Source organism: Aspergillus multicolor, assembly GCF_047715735.1.
Source record: "Aspergillus multicolor strain CBS 133.54 unplaced genomic scaffold BDW74scaffold_44, whole genome shotgun sequence".
NCBI lineage: Eukaryota > Fungi > Ascomycota > Eurotiomycetes > Eurotiales > Aspergillaceae > Aspergillus > Aspergillus multicolor.
Window position 1 is genome coordinate 190,309 of NW_027395995.1, and position 21,069 is coordinate 211,377.

General features: G+C 52.2%; 11 protein-coding genes across 11 annotated transcripts; 4 read left to right on the forward strand and 7 right to left on the reverse strand.

Annotated features, from left to right (window-relative positions):
• The first annotated feature begins 484 nt into the window (after window positions 1-484).
• On the forward strand, window positions 485-1,788 carry BDW74DRAFT_188892 (SDR family oxidoreductase). Its single transcript, XM_073731837.1, has one exon. It carries the CDS (start codon window positions 576-578, stop codon window positions 1,647-1,649), a length of 1,074 nt encoding a protein of 357 aa, XP_073578594.1. The 5' UTR covers window positions 485-575; the 3' UTR covers window positions 1,650-1,788.
• An 89-nt stretch (window positions 1,789-1,877) lies between these two features.
• Window positions 1,878-2,581, reverse strand: BDW74DRAFT_183357 (uncharacterized protein; the record flags this gene model as incomplete). The annotated part of the gene is made up of 2 exons (XM_073730503.1): window positions 1,878-2,365; window positions 2,416-2,581. 2 exons carry the CDS (start codon window positions 2,579-2,581, stop codon window positions 1,878-1,880), a joined length of 654 nt encoding a protein of 217 aa, XP_073578595.1.
• A 339-nt stretch (window positions 2,582-2,920) lies between these two features.
• On the forward strand, window positions 2,921-3,696 carry BDW74DRAFT_183358 (uncharacterized protein; the record flags this gene model as incomplete). The annotated part of the gene is made up of 3 exons (XM_073730504.1): window positions 2,921-3,144; window positions 3,220-3,331; window positions 3,400-3,696. The coding sequence occupies 3 exons, from the start codon at window positions 2,921-2,923 to the stop codon at window positions 3,694-3,696; spliced, it is 633 nt and encodes a 210-aa protein (XP_073578596.1).
• Window positions 3,697-3,887: 191 nt separating this feature from the next.
• BDW74DRAFT_183359 (uncharacterized protein) lies at window positions 3,888-4,542 on the forward strand (the record flags this gene model as incomplete). The annotated part of the gene is made up of 3 exons (XM_073730505.1): window positions 3,888-4,088; window positions 4,157-4,298; window positions 4,376-4,542. The coding sequence occupies 3 exons, from the start codon at window positions 3,888-3,890 to the stop codon at window positions 4,540-4,542; spliced, it is 510 nt and encodes a 169-aa protein (XP_073578597.1).
• Window positions 4,543-5,626: 1,084 nt separating this feature from the next.
• Window positions 5,627-7,347, reverse strand: BDW74DRAFT_162875 (zinc metalloprotease). Its single transcript, XM_073726016.1, has 2 exons — window positions 6,517-7,347; window positions 5,627-6,436 (listed from the first exon to the last, which is right to left on the reverse strand). The coding sequence occupies exons 1-2, from the start codon at window positions 6,969-6,971 to the stop codon at window positions 5,908-5,910; spliced, it is 984 nt and encodes a 327-aa protein (XP_073578598.1). The 5' UTR covers window positions 6,972-7,347; the 3' UTR covers window positions 5,627-5,907.
• Window positions 7,348-9,446: 2,099 nt separating this feature from the next.
• BDW74DRAFT_106954 (uncharacterized protein) lies at window positions 9,447-10,533 on the reverse strand. Its single transcript, XM_073721653.1, has one exon. It carries the CDS (start codon window positions 10,399-10,401, stop codon window positions 9,619-9,621), a length of 783 nt encoding a protein of 260 aa, XP_073578599.1. The 5' UTR covers window positions 10,402-10,533; the 3' UTR covers window positions 9,447-9,618.
• On the reverse strand, window positions 10,533-11,286 carry BDW74DRAFT_106963 (DUF1993 domain-containing protein). Its single transcript, XM_073721654.1, has one exon. The coding sequence runs from the start codon at window positions 11,181-11,183 to the stop codon at window positions 10,665-10,667; it is 519 nt and encodes a 172-aa protein (XP_073578600.1). The 5' UTR covers window positions 11,184-11,286; the 3' UTR covers window positions 10,533-10,664.
• Window positions 11,287-11,618: 332 nt separating this feature from the next.
• Window positions 11,619-12,658, reverse strand: BDW74DRAFT_171266 (SGNH/GDSL hydrolase family protein; the record flags this gene model as incomplete). The annotated part of the gene is made up of 3 exons (XM_073727285.1): window positions 11,619-11,947; window positions 12,024-12,163; window positions 12,225-12,658. 3 exons carry the CDS (start codon window positions 12,656-12,658, stop codon window positions 11,619-11,621), a joined length of 903 nt encoding a protein of 300 aa, XP_073578601.1.
• A 537-nt stretch (window positions 12,659-13,195) lies between these two features.
• On the reverse strand, window positions 13,196-14,292 carry BDW74DRAFT_162880 (putative urea hydro-lyase/cyanamide hydratase). Its single transcript, XM_073726017.1, has 2 exons — window positions 13,684-14,292; window positions 13,196-13,608 (listed from the first exon to the last, which is right to left on the reverse strand). The coding sequence occupies exons 1-2, from the start codon at window positions 14,213-14,215 to the stop codon at window positions 13,409-13,411; spliced, it is 732 nt and encodes a 243-aa protein (XP_073578602.1). The 5' UTR covers window positions 14,216-14,292; the 3' UTR covers window positions 13,196-13,408.
• A 1,565-nt stretch (window positions 14,293-15,857) lies between these two features.
• Window positions 15,858-16,244, forward strand: BDW74DRAFT_183365 (uncharacterized protein; the record flags this gene model as incomplete). The annotated part of the gene is made up of 3 exons (XM_073730506.1): window positions 15,858-15,863; window positions 15,926-16,080; window positions 16,148-16,244. The coding sequence occupies 3 exons, from the start codon at window positions 15,858-15,860 to the stop codon at window positions 16,242-16,244; spliced, it is 258 nt and encodes an 85-aa protein (XP_073578603.1).
• A 2,933-nt stretch (window positions 16,245-19,177) lies between these two features.
• Window positions 19,178-20,477, reverse strand: BDW74DRAFT_183366 (uncharacterized protein; the record flags this gene model as incomplete). The annotated part of the gene is made up of 4 exons (XM_073730507.1): window positions 19,178-20,112; window positions 20,175-20,282; window positions 20,339-20,392; window positions 20,450-20,477. 4 exons carry the CDS (start codon window positions 20,475-20,477, stop codon window positions 19,178-19,180), a joined length of 1,125 nt encoding a protein of 374 aa, XP_073578604.1.
• Between the last annotated feature and the right edge of the window lie 592 nt (window positions 20,478-21,069).

The window sequence follows — 21,069 nt, forward strand, 5'->3', positions numbered from 1 at the left end:
GCCCTTATTCAAATGTCGCGCTAGAGAGTTCAAATGTCAAAGTAGAGTTCTTGCTGGTTAACCATTTTAATGGTCCTAGGGCTGACGACCGAAATATATATAATTGACAAGTACCCTAACTGTTACACCGGGATCGACCTTTGGGATGTACCCTACTTAGAGATGACGCAGGCAAGTGCTATATATCTCTTTACTAAGTACGCAAGCTCAGTATTTTGGAGACAGTAATATTGTCCTACGGTATCCATCAAGACCACCCGAGCGCCTTGGCCCCTATCTCAAAGCTCAGCCTCAACGCTGTGAGACGGCCCCCATGAACTATCCTATATTCAGCTAGTCTGGTGATGAGAAGGGTCTAGCATCCTGCATTCCTAACGCGACGCATCCAATCACTGACTTAGAAATGTGCTGTTACCCCACACCAGCAATCATGGCCGAATTGCGGCTGATACAAATTTATCCGTCCATCATCTTCAACCTCGCGCCTGCCTCCGACTCATTCATCCTATCAATCGGATGTCTAACGTTCACTGTTCACAGTTTGGAAATAGCATTCGAATTATCAGCAAACAACAATGTCTGAAGAACAGCCCCAGCCACTCATCCTCGTAACAGGCGGAACCTCCTTCATCGCAAAATGGATCATCGCGACTCTGCTGTCCCAAAATTACCGCGTGCGCACAACAATCCGACCTACATCGCAGCACCGAAGCGCCGAAATCCACTCCGCACTCACTGAAGCAGGAATAGACCAAGAAAAACTCTCAACCCTGCAAATCGTCCACGCAGACCTTACAAGCGACGACGGTTGGTCTCAGGCCATGGAAGACGTGAGCTATGTCCAGCACGTCGCGAGTCCGTTTCCTTCTGCGCCGCCGGCTCACGAGGATGAACTTACTGTGCCCGCTGTGGAGGGGACGAAGCGCGTTCTTACTGCTGCGCGCGATGCGGGTGTGAAGCGCGTTGTGATGACGAGCTCCGTTGCGGCGATCTTGTACGGGCCCGCCAACAAATCCAAGAAGACATTCACCGAGGATAACTGGACGGATCTATCAGGTGGCAATGGAGATGTAACCGCGTACCCGAAGTCCAAGACGCTGGCTGAGCGGGCGGCGTGGGAGTTCATGGAAAACGAATGCGAAGGGCAGAAGTCCGGATTGGAACTCGTCTCCATCAACCCCGTCTGCGTGTATGGACCAGCTTTGGGAAAAGAAGATTCAACAACGCTGCACTCGATTACGGAGTTGACGAGTGGCAATGCGCCTGGTATACCGCGCGTGCAGTACGGCGTCGTTGATGTGCGTGATTGCGCGGAATTGCATGTTCTTGCTATGACGCATGAAAGGGCAGCGGGGGAGCGGTTCATCTGTATTGGGGAGGGGATGATGTGGATGGGGGAGATGGCGGCGCTGCTTAAAGGGAAGCTAGGTGAGAAAGGGAAAAAGGTGCCGAGTCTGACGCTGCCGGATTTTTTGGTTAGGGCTGTGGCGCTCATTATGCCGGTTGCGAGGCTGATTTTGCCGGATCTTGGGAGGGAGAGGGATGTTAAGGGGGATAAGGCGAGGACGGTCCTGGGTTGGAAGTGGAAGTATGGCAATGAGGAGGCGGTTATGAGTGCGGCGGAGAGTTTGATCAAGTTTGGGTCCTAGGATACAGATGTGCAGTAGGAGTTGAAGTCTTGTTATACTAGGCTTATGAGAAGGCGTTAGAACTATAAGGCATCCCTTCTGCTTTTACTGGAAGGAATATAACCGCATACCCAGCATGTACGACTATTCAAGTCTCTCTTTCAAGTCGCCGCAAGGTCAGGCCAACGAAGTCTATCTAAATAGAATGTAGTCCGGTGGTGGCACCCTTCAATGGCCAGCCAGGATGTGTCAACTGAAGGCATGGAAGAGCTGACCTAGCGCTTTCTTTTTCTTGTCACGCCCAGGCCCCGGACCAGTGGTGTAGATGATTTTCGGTCCATGGACAGAGTGCTGGGCCTGGTCTTGCGCCTGTGACACCAAGTCCGGGTGCAGCATCAAGCTTCCGTCCAGGGCTGGCTTGATGCGCAGCGCTCGCTCCGTTGTGTACAGTGAGCTCAACGTACCAGACAGTGGATCTGCGCGCATAATCTGGAACTGGATAGCGTATGAGATGGTGCATGCCGGTGGCACAAAATCGTCGCGGAGTCGGCCGCCAAAGCCGGAGACCGTGGCGTCACCGAGGCCGACGATGTGCTGCTTGAACAATGCCTGAGTTGCAGTTGCGGTGAAAACAGGAGGTTGGGGGGGGAGGATGTCGGGGATGTCGAATTTAAAGCAGAGAGAGTGCTTCTGGTCCTTGAGGAGAGTATGCAGATGCGGGCCGGATAGGGTTGATTCTTGGACAGGTATTAGAACCTCGAGGAATCGGTGTTGGGCTTTTGCAAACTATGTTTGTGTACTTTGGTCTCCTGGCTCTTTGACTCAGACAAGGTAGGGGAGGAGATAGATTTCCAGGTGGCACCAACCTTCTCCTTCTCATCTTCTTCCTTCCGCAGGTGTCCGCGGAAAAGCTCTTCCATCAGAGCCATGTCAAAGTCTGCAGCCCACGTCATCACTGCACTGCGCTATGACATACACGTTATGCTCAGGACTGACCAGTGCAATTGGATGAAGATGGTTGATCCGTGATAACGCAGGCGTTTTGCATGCGAGACGGGTTTATTAGAGCCACTGCTTGCATGGAACTGCAAGCTGACATTCCGCAAAGCACTCACCTCACGGGCTCCCTGAACAGACTTGCAAGCTACAGTAACAGTTGTTTATCGATTTTCCTCAACGGCTCAACACGATGAGTCAATCTACGAAGCTGGCGCCAGGCCTGCCCCACGTCGCAGGTATCCTCAATCGGAACGGCTAAGACCATTGTCGCTAAATACACCCCGACGCGCGACATGTGGGATGGCATTGGCTCCATCTTCGACATTGCCAGTAATTTCTCTGGGGTCATTGAGGACTCAATCAATCCGGGCAGCTGGATCGACCTCTTCAACGATGGTTGGAGCCTCGCGCACATGGATGGCGCGCAGAGCAACGCCAATGATGCTCTCGAAAATCTCCAGAATCAGATCGGCGGTTTGGGAGACCAGATCAATAACATCAAGGATATCGATCCTCGGTGATCAGAACATGGATCTCTCGGAGATGCAGGGAATGCTGGATGCACTGATGCAGCAACAACAAAAGGATACAGACCCGATCCTGTCGTCGATCAATGGAATTTGAGGCCAGATCTCACAGACGTGGGCGGATACCGCGTCCTGGTATCAAAGCATGCTGTCCCAGTTGGGTTCCATGCAGCAGATGTTCGTCGGCATCGCGCAGGCATTGGCAGCGTTGTTGGCGGAGATTGACGAACTGGAGAATCTGGTAGAATGGACTTCCCTCCGGGGTATCTTCTCAGAGTACCAGTTCCGGGATCAGTTGGGCGCTCGAAATGGTGCAGAACATCAACGTCGAAGACCAAGGAACTCAGCCACGCGAGGAAGGCGACAGAGAGGACGAACAGCCTGCGCCAACCCAGTACAACGCCCAAGAGCTCCACGAGTGGGCGCGTGAGACGTGCAACCTGGCCACCGGGCTGGAATATACACTCCACTCCGTACATCGGCTTGTCCTGGGCGATTCCATTGGGGGCAAACCCCTAATGGAACTCTACTTCAAAGCTTAATGCTGAAAATGACATCGCCGCGAATAGGGGATTGCCTCGGCTGTTTGGCTATCTGATTGCCATCTAGGCGCAGGGGTTCGCGGTCTTGCTGAATGCACGTCAAAATCTCTTGCTCCCCCAGGTCAACCTGAAGCAGGTCTCTATCAAGGATTGAAACCCAACTTCGTACGGTGACCGACGATTCTTACGGCATGTTTCTGGACAGTATCTGGTACACTGAAGCCGGCCCTGAAAAATATCTGTCAAAGGGGGACAGTCCCACCGGGATCTCATATATCATAACCAAGGATGCGGCCAGTGTTGTCTCCGGAATGTCAGTCTTCGACTTCAATCAGGAAGGCCAGGCCGGACTGACACTTCGACTGGGGACTGTCAAGCCCGGAACAACCGAGGTAGAAACTTGGAAGAAACGGCAACACCTTGGGACTCTAAGCAACCGGCGGACTGCTGGAGGTTTAAGCAGATCGACAATGATCAAATTAGCTACCGGCCAGGGCCTGTCGTTGTCGATGCCAAGTATGCCATCGTTGCGTTGTGGGATCCCGAGACGTACACCACGAGCTGGAACGGCAGCAGCGGCGATATCTGGTCGGCGATATCTGGTCCGCGACGCTCAAGTCCAATCCTGTAGAAACGCGCTGGCGTGACCTGTTTGTCCATGCTACCGTTGCCACGATAGCCCCCGATAAACATCCTGCCGGCATGCTTCGCGGGATCCGCCTCGCATTCGATGCAGATAACCATAGGGGTTTGATCCAGGATTACAACACCGTTTTCAATAACGAGACGTTGCTAGGGGATCTCCCAGAGCCCAAGGGCATTGTGTACACGCCCGTTCAACTTTGAGTACGAGGCTGGGAAGGGGGCCGCGGAAGAGCGTTACTACTATACTTCATCTATTTCAGCATTGCTAGTGTTGGAATCTCCTAGTCATGCACTCGCCATGGCAAACGATGGAACTGTGTCTTTATTATTTGCGATGCGGTCTTTAATTGTTCTATTACCTCTGTAGACACCACTGCGTTCGTTGCTCGGAGATCCATGCAGCACGCTACCTACCGTACTTTGATAACAGGAATATCCTGTAACACGAGCAGGCGCTGATAATAATAACACCCAGCCATGTTCATCGGCAGGGATAAGCCCCAACGGTTCACCGGCAGATCCATGCAGTTGACGACGAACTATATAGCCGATTGGGCCAGCACTACCGCACAGTGCATGCATGCATGCCACGTAGGTATGACCTGTACCACACGGCGAGTACTCCGGTCTACAAATAGGTATATTTCAATCTGAAAGAGTTGCTGGTGTCCAGTAGTGTATTAGTCTTTGTATTTATTCGAGTAAGAGCTTTATATTGTGCGGCAGTGGGAAAGTCGTTTGTCGCCACCGGAACTCGGTGTATACCCCATTGACCAGTACAGGGCTCTTTCGGATGGTAAATGTTATTGAAGGCTATCCAATCGTTTGGCCGGCGCTTTCGAGAGCTCGTCGTCGAAGTCAAGTAACATCCTCATCTGCGTATTATTTCCATATGCTCCGTGGTTGTTAACCGAGTCAACCCCGATAACCACACAGGTCCGCCCACCCGCGACCGGCCCTGATCCGCGACCAACCGCAGATCGGTACCGAATCAAGATCGCCTATCTAAAGGCGAAACAACGCAAGCTCCCCACTGCCCTCCGATCGTTTCCGCTTGCGAGCGTGAAACTCCTGCCAAGACGAATAAGGTTCTTAGGTTAAGGGAGCGCAGCCAGGGGTTGAACTTTGAAGCGTCCCTACTTCCTGGATTTTGCCTCTTCTCATCTTTGGTTCAAGGCTCAAGGGTCGCTTCCACGTTTACGGGGCCACGTTGGCAAGGCACATTCCGCGGAACGGTCGGATAAATTGCAAGGACTGTGGCGATGCGGAGAGGAGGGAGGATTTTCTGCGCTGAACGATTGAGATCAATTGAGGATATCATCGTATCTAATCTTGTATTAACATATCGTTGTCTAGTATATACATCCATTATATACTCTATCATTATACAGCCAGTGTACATCCCCCATTAGGTATATCCGTCACATCCTCACCGTATATACACCTCATCACCATTCAACAGCATATATACTTCAAAAGCGGATCAACTTCGCTCATCGTTCATCGCCACAACTCCACTGATGCACCATCAACCCGTTTTTCGTGGCTTCTGGATAGATACCGAATTTACCACCCCGATCCCGGTCGGGCAATCTTCCCCTGCAGCCCGATCTCCGCCTTAAGGTCTGGCAAGACACCAACCGGACTTCTCCTCCTCATACCAGCAGGAACATAACCCACCCTTTCCTCCCTCCAGGAATTCTGCATGCGCATGATCTGACCCGCCGAGAACGTCGTCAAGCACCGATCATCCGTATAATCCATAAAGTTATGGATCGGGTCTGGCCCGGGGACAGAGAGCGTATTATTCGCCTCAACCGCGCCCTTACACGTATCCCTGCTCGCTGGGCATCCAAACGCCGCATAAGCTTCGGCCGGCGTGTCGTGGATGTAGTCGCCGTGCCCGTAGCACCCGGGCTGCGCGGGATCGTCGTTGCCTGGCTGGAAGGTGTGGAAGAGGTTCAGCCAGTGGCCCGTTTCGTGCACGGCGGTTATGCCGAGGTTGTAGGGGGCTTTTCCGCCTGGGAGGGATTGCGGGTCGCAGACGACACCGTCGAGGAGGAATTCGCGGGGGGTGACGGTGTCGGGGAAGGTTCTACACCCGTTAGTATAAGCTTCATTTCAAAAACGTGGAAAAAAAACTAGTTGTTGGGGAAAGGGAAGGTGGAGACATACGCATAACCCAAAATCCCACTCCCAATCGTCCCGAAGTACAGATTCAGCGCTGTATAGTCGCCCCTTCTGAGCGTGGACTTGACCTCGTACTCTGTCGTGCTCCCGTCCATGATCGCCGTCCAGTGGTCATTATGCGTGTACGAGACATTGACGAGGTTAAACTGGAACCCCGTGGAAGCGTAATTCTCATTCAGGACATCGATCTGCTTGTGGATTTGGGACGGTAAAGTCGTGGTGTTGATTCCGGCTGTCGTGTTCGAGGTTACGACGTGCACGTATGTGTCGATTGTGGCGGAGAAGACGTCGCGCGCGGAGGCGAGTCTCGCGGCCTCGCGGTCTTCTTTCTCCAGGAAGTACTTGTGCTGGGCGTGCACGCGTTCAGAGGGGTTGCGGGTGCCGCAGCGGGCGGAGGCCAGGCCGGCACTTGCTGTGAGGAGAATGGGGAGGAGACGCATGTTTGCGAGGACAAGAGGTGATGTTGTGCGACGGTAGAGCAGTGGGCGGGCAGGCGCCCCTTTATATGCAGCGAAAATCAGAAATTCGGCGCTGTGGAGCTCTTTTCGTTATGGAGTCATTGGTGATACACGGGTCTGGTGTCGATCAGGGCGTGGCGAAGCTGGTACGGTGGACTAGGGCTTTTTGGCCCGCGATACGGTAGAGACCCGCTCGAGCTGGGAGAGTAAATCCAGCGCCAAGGAAAACGAATTCAGGATCGTCTATTTATAACAGGGGCGGTTGGGAGTCGGGGACAGGGTCAAATCGGATGCAGGCGCTGTCAGGCTTCCGTTGGCTGGCGAAGCGCCGTGCCCTAGCTGGTTTGCTGGTTTGCTGCGGGCGGGCGCATCGTTTGTGAGCTGTCGCCCCAGCCATTTTGTCGATGAAGAACGGGTCTCACAGCCGACGCGCTGGAGGTATCTAACTTATGAGAAGGCTGGCACGCAGCTCGCAGCAAACAAGCTCGTCATGACGAAAGCTGGGCGCATTGGCATTGGTTTCAGACTGACTGTCGCACGTGTCGTACTCGACTCCTTTTCTCCGCTGCGCTGCTCCCTGCAGATTCCTGCCATTTCGATCGCAGCAGGCGTTATCAATAAAGTGGTTGCCTTGGCCCCTAGCATCATGCGATGTTTTCTTTCCACGGGGAAAGGTGAGGATGAGGCTCAGACTTGCTCCCTCAGCCCTGATCCTTAGGCTGTCTTCTCCCCACAGGGCTTTGCTACGGAGACTCCACCTTCCAACCCGCACTTTGGGGGCGAGATTATATCCCATCTAACAAAGCTCAAAGAAATTATACCGGTCGGGAACGATGCATTGTCTCCCGGGAACATTTTATTGTCTCTCAAGGGCTTAGAAGAAAACCATAACAAGCCGGCCCGGGCGCATGAAACACGACAGCACGGACACTCCCATTTACCTGCAACTGACAAGTCCTTCGAAACGCGACAATCCGGAGTACGGTCCAGAGCGCGGAGGACAGCCGAGCCGTGACGGCGCAGGGCATTTTGACGCATCCTATTTCACGATGGGTCTCTTCTACGGTATCTATCCCGCGTCGGCCGAAGCCGCCTTGCCCAGTCTGCCCTGCCCCGGCGCCGACCCCAACAGCCTACAGCTAGCTCCAGCTCCAGCTCGCCCGCGGCCCCAGAAACAGATCCACCAATTTCAACGGCGAGTCGGTATCGGACTGTCGGTGACAAGCTGACAACTTGACAGCGACCCGTAGGAAGATCTACAGACACAGCCATCGAGTCTCCACCTTCCAAGTTGTCTTCTGGCGACGTCCACAGGTCACGATATCCGAAAGAACTTAGTCTATCTAAATATGGTCGAGCCGTTACGACCTCGAGGTGAGTGGCAGTGAGAGCACTCCACTAGGGGCGGAATGCACCGATTCCGCCGTCGCGGCTGTGTATGTACGTCTCCAGGGCTTTCGGGGCAACAACAAACAGTCACGCAAGGACGATGGGGTCAATAATCCCATCCTCCCTCGACGACAAAATGAGTTGAATTGGACATATGGCAGTTTTTCGACCCCCTCAGTGCTCCAGGTGCAGTGGTTGACCATGGTGTTGTTGGATCGGGTTCCTCGTCGCCGGACGGCCATTTCTAGGGCTTGACTACCTACGAGATCTAATCCCATTCCTATGGTAAGTCGCGATAATACATTACTTGGCGCCGGCGACACGACTATTGGTCTACGATTGACACGGTCCCGGCCGACTCCAGCTTATTCGCGTTGTGTTGAGTGTCCCTAGTATAAAGCTAACCGTAAGCCTTGGTGTTATAGAGTTAGGGCATTTGGCCACGAATGCATTGACTTAGATGCTGTTCCCGTATGCACCTGGGCAGTCTCCGGTAGTGACCGAAAATGGACGAACTATGATGGATGGCTGACTGTATTCTCAACTCACGTCCAGGATTATCCAAAAACGACGCCCTAACTCATGGTTATACCATACTGATCCAGTTACCAGCGCGTCTTGCGGAGGACGTTCCATCATCGAGCCGCCGCCGCAAATCCAAATGTGATGTGGGGGCTATCCATCCCAGCCAACAACCGTCTTCATTCCTGGAAATCATACCCCTAGACCCGGTGGACCCGTGCAACCCCCAAGCTAAATCAGGCTGCGCGTCGTTGCAGCCATCGGGATCGTAACATGAAGATGGTCCACTGCGAGAGCTTCCTATGTTTTTGACATTGCGTCCAAGGCCCTCATTCTCGACCTCGCGAGAAATCCCAATCCTTTTGCAGTCCATATTCCAGACATCGTGATGAGTGCGGTATCGCAGCCGGCGAATTGGAATTCATTGACCATAGTCTCAAGGATACCCAGGCAGTCAATCTCCTTCAGCGGTTTGAATCGAGCCGTGGCCTCAGCTCACCCCGCCGATTTGAAAGCGGAGAGTACCACCGTCGACGAGTTCGGGCGCGCGCCAAATAGCAAGGCACGATCTGCTCATAACCATGCTTGCGACGTCGGCCTATGCAGTGGTGAAGTCCGAGTATATGTGTAGAGCCCCACTGCCGTCTCGTGGGATCCCCAACTCTTCCGGACAAGCGACATAGACGGTCGCTATGTTGTCCAAGCGGCATCACCGTGCTCACCCCTGAACCTCAACCTCCCCAGCTTGTTCCAGCACGCCCTTTCCCTCATCTCCATTCACGATCCTCCCTTCACCTTCCGGGACAGCAGTAGCAGCCTCCGCCGCCGCCGCGGCAAGCACACTCCTCTTCTCCTTCTCAATCCCCAACCTCTCCTGCGCGGTATCACAAAGCTCGACGTTCCCACACTCACACGGCCCCTCTCTCACCCAGCGATACGTAATACTCCACCTCTCGCCGCGTGCCCTCAAACCCCCATCAGAGAGGGTATCATTCTTCCTCTTCCCAATCCCATGCGTCCAATGCAGCCGGCTCTCACCAGAGAAACACATCATGCTCCGCGGCTCTAGGTCAATATCAACCTTCTCTTCTCCGTATTTCCCATGGCGCAGTCTCATGAATACCGGTGCGCCAAGGGACAATGCATAGAGTTGGTCCCAGCCGCGATGGGAGTCAACGTGCGGCGGGATCCCAGCGCCGGGGGGGTAATACTGTAGACAGACTTGGTCGGGGGGTCGGGATTCGGTTGTGGGTATGAGCGGTTCGAGCCAGGGCGGGAACGGAATATACGGGATATCGGGATCGATCCCGAAGGTTTTGTAGTCGAAGGTGTAGCCGTAGTGTAGGGAGATTCGGCCGGGACGGTCGGGCCAGGGGAGGTGTGTGCGGAAGAGGTGGAGGAGGTCGGTTTCGTGGATGGGGGTTATGAAGGAGGGTTGTGTGTAGAGGCCGGGAACGATTGGGTGTTCCGTGAACCCGTCTGGTGGTGATGGGGAGGGCATTTTGGTTGTGGTGTTGGTGGGATGAGGGGGAGGAAAAAGTTGAGAGGAAAATGCGGGGAGATGATCGTATGAGCTTGCATTGATTATGTAGCCAACTCTATGCGCGTCTTATGCAGCTATGCATAATTATGCGGACAGGCCGGAGACACGGTTACATAGAGCTGAAAAACATGAGCTTGTAAGAACAGGAGATATAACGTTCAATTGCTTTTGGCGCTATCAAACCATTGGCATAAAACTATATCCCCCCTTGCCAATTAAGCCTAAACCTGAATATCCAAAAAATCCTTAAGATAATCCAGCTTCCCCACCGGCACACCCTTGGCCCTGAGAATGCCATACGCCGTAACAAGATGGAAATAGAAGTTCGGCAGCGCATACTGCACCGCGTAAGTCTCAGGCGTGAAGTCAACCTCCATAGGTCCCAGGGGCGCCTTAAAGGTCTTGCCCTCGTAGCTCTTCAGCGTCTCGACGTCAACCTTCTCCAGTTCAGCGATCGTCTCGTCAATGCGGTGGTAGAAATCCTCGAAAGACTTGTCGGTGTCTTGTTGCTGAGGTGGCTCGACGAAGGTCGCGCGCGCAAGGACCTTGACGGCGGTGTTTGTGGCGATGAAGACTTGGAAGGAGAGGGGCTTCATGTCGGCGATTAGGGAGGCGGAGACGTAGTCTGATGAGGCGATGTTGTTGGCTGAAGCGTGGGATTCGGCTTTCTTGAGAGTGGTTTTGAGGGATTTGAGGCCCCGGATGAGGGGGGTGATTGTGTAGGTGTGGAAGGAGGACATTGTTGCGTTGTTTTGGAGATGTTATCGTGGAAAGGGTTTCTGGAATAGTGATAAGGTGGTAGAAATATATATCTCAGCAGCCAGTGGGTGAAAGTTGCGATTGCGTGATTCTGCAGGAGTAAAGCTACCCCAGGAACAACCGTGCTTTTATAGACTAAGAAATAAGCTTATTGTTGCACAGGCGTATTAATAATTGGTCTTCTACGAGGTTCCAAGGTATTTCCAAGCGTAAGCCGAAGGTTGATTTGTCATGTTGTGGTGGGACAGAAGAGCGGTAAGGACTAAGGAAAGGACACGATACATATACATATAGGGTTGTTCACAAAAGCATTTATGCAAAAATAAGCATACCAGTAAGCTTACATCTGGAGCTGCAACCGGCGAGAAATAGACCGAGCACATATCCCCGGCCAGGGCCCACCGACCCTACCCTACTCATGGCACGGTGAAGAACTCCCCCCATGCCTCCGCAACAGCCTGCGCCACGGCATCCTGAATCTTAAGACCAGGATGATAATCATTGAACCACAGACAAGTGACCCCATCCTCATTATAGCAGTTCGCGGCCTCGGCGTCCGCATCAAGGAGCTCATTGAATACAGGCTGGGTATCGATGACCCTAACATCGGCGTCAGCGTGCGCATCAGCAAAGGCAGCCGCTTTCTCATTGAACTGTGTGTTCCAGCTTGCGATCGTGGCGCCGAGGTGCTCGATCGTGTACTCGGCGTTTTGGCCTTGTGTTATGTAGGGGGAGCGGTCGGTTGCTGCGGTCCAGGGTTAGCGAACACTCGCTTTCTAGGACAAACGATAGGAACTAGGTAGGGAAAGAGATGGACGCACGGGGAACAGTGAGAAGGGCGAAGTTCCTCGCACCACCGGCATAAATCAACTCGATTTGCTCGAAGAGCTGCCGCAATATTTCGGTCGCGAGGGCGTCGGGGTTTGACTGGTACCATGAGCCGCCGACGTCGTTGACGCCCCTGGCAAGCAGAATCAGACGCTGCACACTCTTCTTCAGACTTAAATACTGGGACTACTCACTCCCAAACAGCAACAAGCGTATTCTCCTCCGTCCACGGGGCAAAGCTCGGCGGCGGAGACAGGTACTCATTAAACTCGCCCACCTGGTCGATGAGCGAGTATACCTCGGGTGTATACGGCGCGACGAGAGACGCGTTGACTGTGGCCCCGCCGTATGCGAGGTTATAGTTTAGCAGTAGCGAGTCGTTGTATGTTGCCACAAGCTGGCCGATCCAGTTTGCGCCGCCGGCGGAGGTCCAGCCGGGGAAGGGGGGGTTGCCGAGGGGGTTTGAGGACGAGGGTTTTTCGGATGTTATGTTAAAGGATGTGGAGGTGTAGGAGTCGCCGAAGGAGATGAGGTATTTTGTTGTGCTTGATTGGCGTGGGTACGTGGTGTGCTGGTAGGGGGCGGCTAGGGCCGTGGAGGCGAGGAGGGCAAGAGCGACCGGTTTCATGGTGACGGTGATTGACGGGGATTTCCAGACTTTGCCTTCAAGGAAGAAGAGAGGGTAATGTACACTTATAACTGTTACAACTTGTTTGGTAAATGCATTATGGCATTCTTGTCAAGGACCCAGGGTCCAGTTAGAGGGTCAGGACTCCGTGCCCAGTCTGGCGCTTTGTTGACGAAATGGAATCCCAGAACTTCGACACATCACGAGTAAAGCAGTATAGCTCTAACAGAAGGCTCGTCTACTCCGAACAAGCCCCTGTTTGACATGCAGGTAAAGCGGGGAGACGGAGCTTCAGCCGTGTCTTGGCCGTGATGAAACAGTCTGATGAAGCAAAAATGCGGGGAACGAAACTACGGTTGACTAGCGACGGACAAAAGGGAGCCTAGCTCCGTGAAGAAACCTGGCAGGGGGATCTGAGTCAGGTGGGCGTGCCTTACCATCTGTAGATTGGTAAGGAGCGGTCCTGGTCCCGGGGATGCCGGCACTGGGCAGTCTAAACCATCGTGAAATACAAAGTGAGCAAACTTATATATTGTACCGCGAGTAACAATGATAGATCAGATTGATAGAATCTCAACAAATCATGACAGATCTGACTGATGTGTTGAAATGTGAAATTGACAAATGCCAGCACGAGCGAGAAGCAACAGTCCTGCGTTGTAGCCCTAAGTCCCCAGAAACATAAAGCATCTTATCATCAATTTCGATTTTGCCTAGCCAGCTCATCCCATACCATCGAAGAGTATGTCATTACTCGTGCTTGTTATACGGATTGCCCAAAATATGACCCTTAAAGTCCCCCAGCGCAGTCGTATGCGCCCAAGGCTTCAGCTCAACCTCCTGCTCCATTGTCGCCGCAAAGCAGGAGCTCCATTTGAGTCGTGGATAATGCTCAACAACATCCTTGACCGTATCATCATGGACGAGATCCGCATGAGCCCCGATGTTATCTGTGCCAGTCAGCTATTAGCATATTCCATATACCACAAGTAGACGGGAGACTTGGGGAGGGGTACGTGACGTACCAAACATCGTCGCCAGCTGTACCAACTGCCCCAGCGCCGTGATCATGCCGACATCCCTGAAGTCCGCATGCCGGATAATCGCTTCCGCAACGGCTTCCGCCTGGTCGCGGGATGCTATGGCGTCGCCGGCGCTGGACTCGAACTGGGTCTGAAGGACATCGAGTGCGATATACCCACCCAGAAACTCGAAGCTCAGTTTTGTAGCGTGGAGATTCTCGCGCGTCGTCCCGATGTCGTGCAGCATACAGGTCAGGAAATAGGTTTCGTCGCTGAATGTCCAGTCTGGAAAGGCGTGGCGTTTTATGGCGAGGCCGTAGTGGTATACCCGTAAACTGTGGTGGTAGGTTGGTTGCGGGAGGTGGGTGCGGGCGTATGAGTTGATTCGGTTGGCGAGGGGGGTGGAGGGGATTGGAGTTTCGGAGACGGAGATGAAGGATGGGGATGGCTCTGTGCTGATGTTGGTTTGGGCGAGGAGGGATTTGGCGTCCGCGGGGACGGGGGTGAAGCCGTGGGTTGTTATCGGATCGGACATGGTCGTGAGGGGATGGAAATCAAGCACGAAAGGACATTCAAATGCGGGGAGCTGGTTGATAGACGGGGACTTTGAAATTGAAATGAGATAGACGTAAGGCAATAATGCTCAAATAGATGGAAATCAATGACGATTTTATATCACGCAACCCCGGGTCCAAGCCAACCATGGGCAGTCTTTGTTGTTGTGCAAGAGCATGGCATTCTGGAACTCCCATTGGCTCGCATGCCCGTCATCTTACCCCACCAAAGTTAACTTCCTATTGTGGATGAGGGCGGTTCTTAGTAATTCATCATCAGTAGTCAGCTGTGTAACTCACGAATACTCTCTGCTTAGCGATTAGCAATAAGCCTCGCCTAGACCGTTGCTTAGAAAGACCGTCAGGATTCGATGTTAGAGGATCAAAGTAATGCGAGTTATACCCCGGCGACCGTAGCTACTCGTCACTTCGCTGAGCCCGACGAAGTGACGAGTATATGGCTGAACCGCGCTGCGGCGTAGGTCCTAGCAAGTAATCTCGCTGAAGCAGATACGTGGACCTGTAGCTGACAGAGGTACTCGCAACAACGAGTAACGGTGTCATATGTTAGTCCATTTGTAACTTTAAACCAGTGTGAAGTCTATGTTGCCGTCCCTGGATACACCTGGTCAGAGGCACGTGACCCCGAGCCCTAGAACTCTCTAGGATACAGGGATCAAATCCAACGAATGTCACCTATAGCTCGAACCGATGTCAGTGACGTGAAAGTATCTATCTTGCGTCGAGTAACGGCCTGTTCCAGCAGGTTCGCCGTACTAGGTCGGTTACAATAACTTCCAGAAGCAGCTACCACACTCGTGTAGGTACGTGCCAACCCTGAATAGACAAGCACAACGTTCGCTGGAAACAAACGATGCCATATGGTCTGATAACGGCTGGACGAGGCTTATGGAAGAAGAATAGAATTGTCGGTTATACCAACACCAGCAGAGGCAAGACGCAAGGACCTACCGAAACCACTATGGACCTCGGGATGACTCTCGGACAAATTGAGCAACACGAGAAATATAAACGCCGCAAGTTGTATTATGATTCGCTTGGCTCCGTGAAGTATGCTCAAGAGAATATGATAAGTTGATATGCATATTGATTTCACAGTAGACACGAGGTGGTCATCCTGTGCTATCCTACCGAAGTAGGTATGATCCATAGATAGTATAGACGTCATCACTTCTGGCACGAGAGGAAGGGCTCTGTTGTATACACGCGCACAAGGACATAACATCATCAGGAGAAATTCCACGCTGCCGTCACCTTGCAGCCCGCACAGACATACTTGGTGTCCCAGGGGAAAGGGCTCCGCTCAATTGCTAACAGAAAGAGATAATCTTATCGGCTATTAGAGCATGAAAAGCAACATCGGATTCCTAGATCAAGATGGATCTGCGCTGATCTGCAAGTCCGATGAGATCACATCCCCGGGACGGAACCACAGATCTCGGTGTTGAGATTGCCGATCATTGACGTGACCGTGCATAGAAGCGCCTAGTAAAACTATAAGAAGGGAGTCGAGTCTCAGCAACGGAGCCTTCAACTTATAGAGACCACACTCACAAGATTATACTCAATCAATCTTTCCGACCACATCAGTACTGTTCCACCATGACTGTAAGCGCACATGCTCCAAATTACGCGTCAACAACAACTGACATTGTCTTTGCTGTCAACAGACCCATTTTGTGAGGCCTAGGATCCAAAACACCCAACGCTGGTACTTTACAGCCGCTAACAACCAGTTCTGCCAGAACGTCTTCGCCCCAATTGTTATCCCTCGTAATCCACCGCCTGGACCCTGGGCAAACCTTGAGCTTCAGCCAGGCGCAACGTACGTGATATCTAATCTGACCCCTCGATGATAGACAAGACAAGCTAACAAGGCGGACATGGAACAGCGAGGGCGACATCATCACCACGATCCGCAAAGCAGTGACACAGCTAGGCAGCACCGTCAAAACCGCAGTCTATCGGTCCAACGGCGGCCCCGAGTGAAGTGCTCCTCAACACCAAGTCGAGTAACTCCTGTCATACCCCCAATAGTTTGTTCTTTTCACGACTGGGCTTACTTACTACGGTGTGGAATCACAACATCGTCCAAGCTGTTTGACCAACTCCTGACTCACCGACTGCAAGATATCCGGAATGACGAGAAGGATAAGGATGGGAATGTCTATCCCCCTGTTTCAATTCACGTTGTTCCTGAATGGTGATGTTCGACACGGGGCTCCTGCTGTTGAGTCATAAGGTATGTACACATCGCCTCGGCGTTTTACTACCATGGTTTTGTAGAACCGTGGAAAGGGTTTCCTTGAACACTAGACCTTTCATCTTGACTACATGCTTCTCTGGCATTTCAAGGATGATAGTCAACTCTGTAGGAATTCTCCCAGTCAGATTTTCCCATACTGTATATACAAGGTGAAGGATGTTTTATTGGGTTACTCATTTTATGACCTGCGGCAATCTGTATTGAACGGTAAACAATCTGTCTGCCTTCTACGCTTCGTAGCATGGAATAATTGCATAAGCGGCCTCATCCAGGCCGAACATATCCGTTCCCCATATGGCTAGCTGAGTTAACGCCGGTATCTCTGCAGAACCGCAAGCTACTGCAAGCGCTATCTAACTATTCGCGACGTGGCGCCAGCCAACCACCAAGATGTAATGTGAAAGGGTATGAATCGCAGCTGCATGCAGATTGTCCACCCAAGTGGACTCTTCAGCTGAGGCAATTCCAAATCCTTCCAGCCACGCTGTGTATACGCTACTCACGCCGGCGTGGCCGTACGATGCGAAATCTAGCAGGCGGTTCTACGATTGGTCGGGATTGGGCATGGCTCCTTCTCGCTTACAGAGCTAGTCTGTATGCCGAGAGGAATGGGCAGCTGAAGTGTGGATCAATAGGTACCGGTATAGTGGCATATGGGATCTCCATCCATAAATAACTTTCCCAGGCTACTAAACCTATAAGTAGCACAGCAGACCCCATTGAACAGCCTTCGCATCAATAAGAACTTCCTTATCATCACTTTTGACAACATGACTAACCGCAAGTTAGACTTGTACATACGCGGCTTCCTCGGGATAAATACTAACCGCACTGTAATACAGATGCTTGTGCGCCCTCCATCCTGTTGAACCATTCCCTTGCCACATACCAATAATTTCAAGACGTACTCATACTCACGATGCACAGCTTGTCAAACTTGATATCCACACTGCGCTCCCAAGCGACGTCTATGCCCCGGCAAACACAACATCAGTGTCTCCAACCTCAGTATGCTCACACAACGCGAGCTTAACTAACAGCATCTACAACTCCAGCTTCCAATGGGAAAGGGAAGCACCACCCTCACTTGTTTCACTATTCTAGGAGATGTTTTCCTCAGAGATCTTCGCGTCCCCATGGATCGCGTCAGGGCGCTCTCCACCCCGGAGCCCGTTGGATCTCTCGGCAAATACACCTTTGAGTACGACACCTTCATACCTTCATAGCGACCCACAAAGATACTGCTCTAATATGAGTAATATAGGATTGATGCTCGTAAGTATCCCGTAGATACTGAAGATGCCAAGCGGTCGCTGCAGGACCAGTGGAGGAGAAACTTTGGAGGGATGGCGCAGTTTCAGGTCACGGTGCGCCGGGCTCAAAGATGTGCTAGGTAGGGTATTGGTGGTTAGGTGTGGTATATCCACAGTGCAATGATAAAGATTTTGTTTGATAGATATGTTGCTCGCTGGCTTGAGTGTTTCCAATAATCGCACATGTAAAGCCGCGACTGACTTAAGCTACATACTCAGCTACCAAGCACAGGGCGGTGCACGGGTCTTAAAGGCTCTGGAGATGATCTTCACGAACTAGCTTTACACTCCAATGCTCTGCGCCATAGTCCTCTCGACCCCTGAGCCCCTTGGTGCCCGCGGCAAATACACCTTCAAGTAAGCCTCCTAACGCCTACTTTTCTTCGTTCCCGTCCCTTTCAAGTTCTGTCACTGCATCTGCTACAGGGGTGTTATCTACCTTTATCAATGCAGGGTTATTATGTCTGGACAGTTAGACACTATGCAAGCCGGGTTTGCGTTGGAAGGCGGTTGGATGAGAAGCATGCCGGTTCCTGCTCGTTTCACGGTGAACAGCCGGTGAATCCGATGAAGTGTCACTCTTGTGTGGGTAGCACTTGTGGTAACTTGGTAGTGGATGTCATAATATCACTAGTAACAGTGCCAAACGACACTCAACTCTGGCTCAACTTGCGCCAGATCGACCGGGGATCGTAAGGAGACCCTTCATCACCATGGTCAGCGCTGCAGGGGTCAAGGGAAGGGAACATCCCGAGGTCAAGTACAACCAGTGACGGAATTGATTTACATGCCGAACACGGGCCTACAATGGGCGGGCCGGAACCAATGTACATACTTCCAAAGTACGAGCTCTACCGTATCCCAATCATCTCGCTCGATCTGTGCCGGCTGTGATGTCCACGCCATGGATAATGGGACTTGGTAGTCGTGAAGCTAACGCTCTTGGAACAACGTTGTGGTATCGAGTCCTGTCAACACCGGCGAGTTAGAGAATGGATTGCGAGAGCTGTGGGATGGGATAGTCAACTCGGATGAATATGTGCTTGCGGATATCAGTGCTGTGTTGTAAGTAAGAGGCACATGGGTTTTTGAATTAGGATTATAGAAATGAATGATGATTGCCTGATGCGGGCCAATCTCGTGGCATTTTGAAGCAGACTGGATACTATGAAGAAGTGGAGGTACCTCATGCCACTAGAACCCGGGACGTAGTTTTGTTCTATTGACAACTAGCTATCTATGACTTGGGGTATATACATTGATCTCTATACTTTGGTTACAAGTTGAGCCAGCGAGCCGGCTCTAGTTTAGTCAAAATGAGCTTGTCTGCACCCGTGCCAATCTCAGACCATGTCCTCACCGCTATACCGTCGATACGGCCACCCCTCGCGCCTCCGTTCCGCGCGCTGAAGCGCCCTTTGCAAGACTGAGGCATCGCTCCCCTTACGGCTCTGTACTTCGCGCAACGATGCAGACCGCAGGGGTAGTCGGAACAGGGGAGTTCTTGGTCGCTTGGGGGCATCAACAGACAAGGGGCGGTTTCTTGCACTAGCCAATTCCAATAGCTCGCTTAGCAGGATTTCCATCTGGCGCTTCTCGCGCCTCCTTCCATAGGTATCGTGATCCGAAGAGAGCCGCTCTGAATTTTTGTCCTCAACTGCTGGGGCGAGTAACAGTCTCAAGAGCTGACGCTGGCTCTCCACCTCATCCTCCGAAGCAGCTGAAGAACGAGTGGATGCCCGCATAACACCGAGGAGACCCAGTGCCACAAGCACGGAGAGCGCAAGCGCAGCCCATTGCAGTATCGGTAGCGCCTTCCCACCCTCAATCTCGTAGCCACTGATGATGTCGGTTTCGGCGAGGAATTGGATTGCGGAAGTTGCGATTGTGGTGGAGAGGGCGGACCCAAAGCACATCGTGCAGGAAATACCGAGGAAGAGTATAGATACTCTTGCAGACTTTCCACCGGTGCACGCTCGATGTCTTAAATATGCGCTAGCGGAATTCGATTTTGATATGCGTCCTGCCTGCAGCTGGGCTGCTATGAAGAATAGCAAGCCCAGAGTAAAAGTGACCACTGCGCCTGCCATCACGGGCAGGAAGACTTTGGAGGCCAGGGTGAGGCCGAGATGGATGAGATCTTGATCTTGAGTCGACACCTGGACGCCGTTTGCAGTATTTGAATCGAATAACCTTGCGGCGAGGGTTGTTTCTGACGTCCCGGCGATGGGCGTGCATGCTTGCGTGCTGTCGGGGCCGCTGGAAACGCCGCAGATTCCTATGAACCAGAAATCATATCAGTATCCTTCCAGAGCCACACTCAAAAGGGGTGCTATTTACCAAAGTACGAAACCCTGATCGTGTCCCTGGTCGCAGTCGAAGTAATCTGGACAAGGAACAGATCTGGTATCCCAAGGACTGTGGAGAGACACCCTGTCAATGATAAGGCTAGTCGTGGATTAGCTTCTATTCAACGTCTTGTATGTTCATAGGATAACCCATACCATAGAGAACATATGTTGGAATAAGAAGAAGGTAGAGGAAGACTCGTCTGCTCGCTGTGTCCGCGTCAGTTGGTTCGGATAACTACAACCACTATGTGTATCGAGACGTACCTGAGCATTTTCGATTTGGTGCCGACATGTTAACTTATGTTTTGTTAGTCATTGTGGAAGATGGCATGGAAAGGCTAATCGCGTCCATATAAGCAGTGTCATAAACTGAAACTAGGGTCACGAATTTGGTTCGTGGTGTTTGAAGAAAGCCTGGCTCAGGCTTAAGTGAGGCTTCAACACCGGAACCTGCTCTCTACATTGTGCCGGGCAGATGAAATCAGTGCCGTGGTGTATCCTGAGATGATTGTGCAATGGCCGATTCTTTACTGCCGCCGCGCTTGGGTTGAGCTTCTAGGGTAGTCCTCCTTAGGAGAAGCTGGGATTTCGTCTACCATATCGATCTTGCGTACGAGGGGAGGCCGCGGAACCATGTGGCCTTAATTGGGGTATAATGAAACAGAAACAGGGCCTAGGTCCCTGAGATGAGGGGGATTTGCCGAAAACACTAAGGTTTGATCTACGTTGATCTTCGTCCCTGCCTAATTATAGCAGGAGCAGTAGGCAGAGATCACATGATACTGTCTGGGGATTAGGGCTCAGGAGCAATAGACCAATTGTTTGAGGCTACTATCCATTGCCAACCTAAAACATCGCCACCTGCAAGCCCCTCGGGTCCCCTC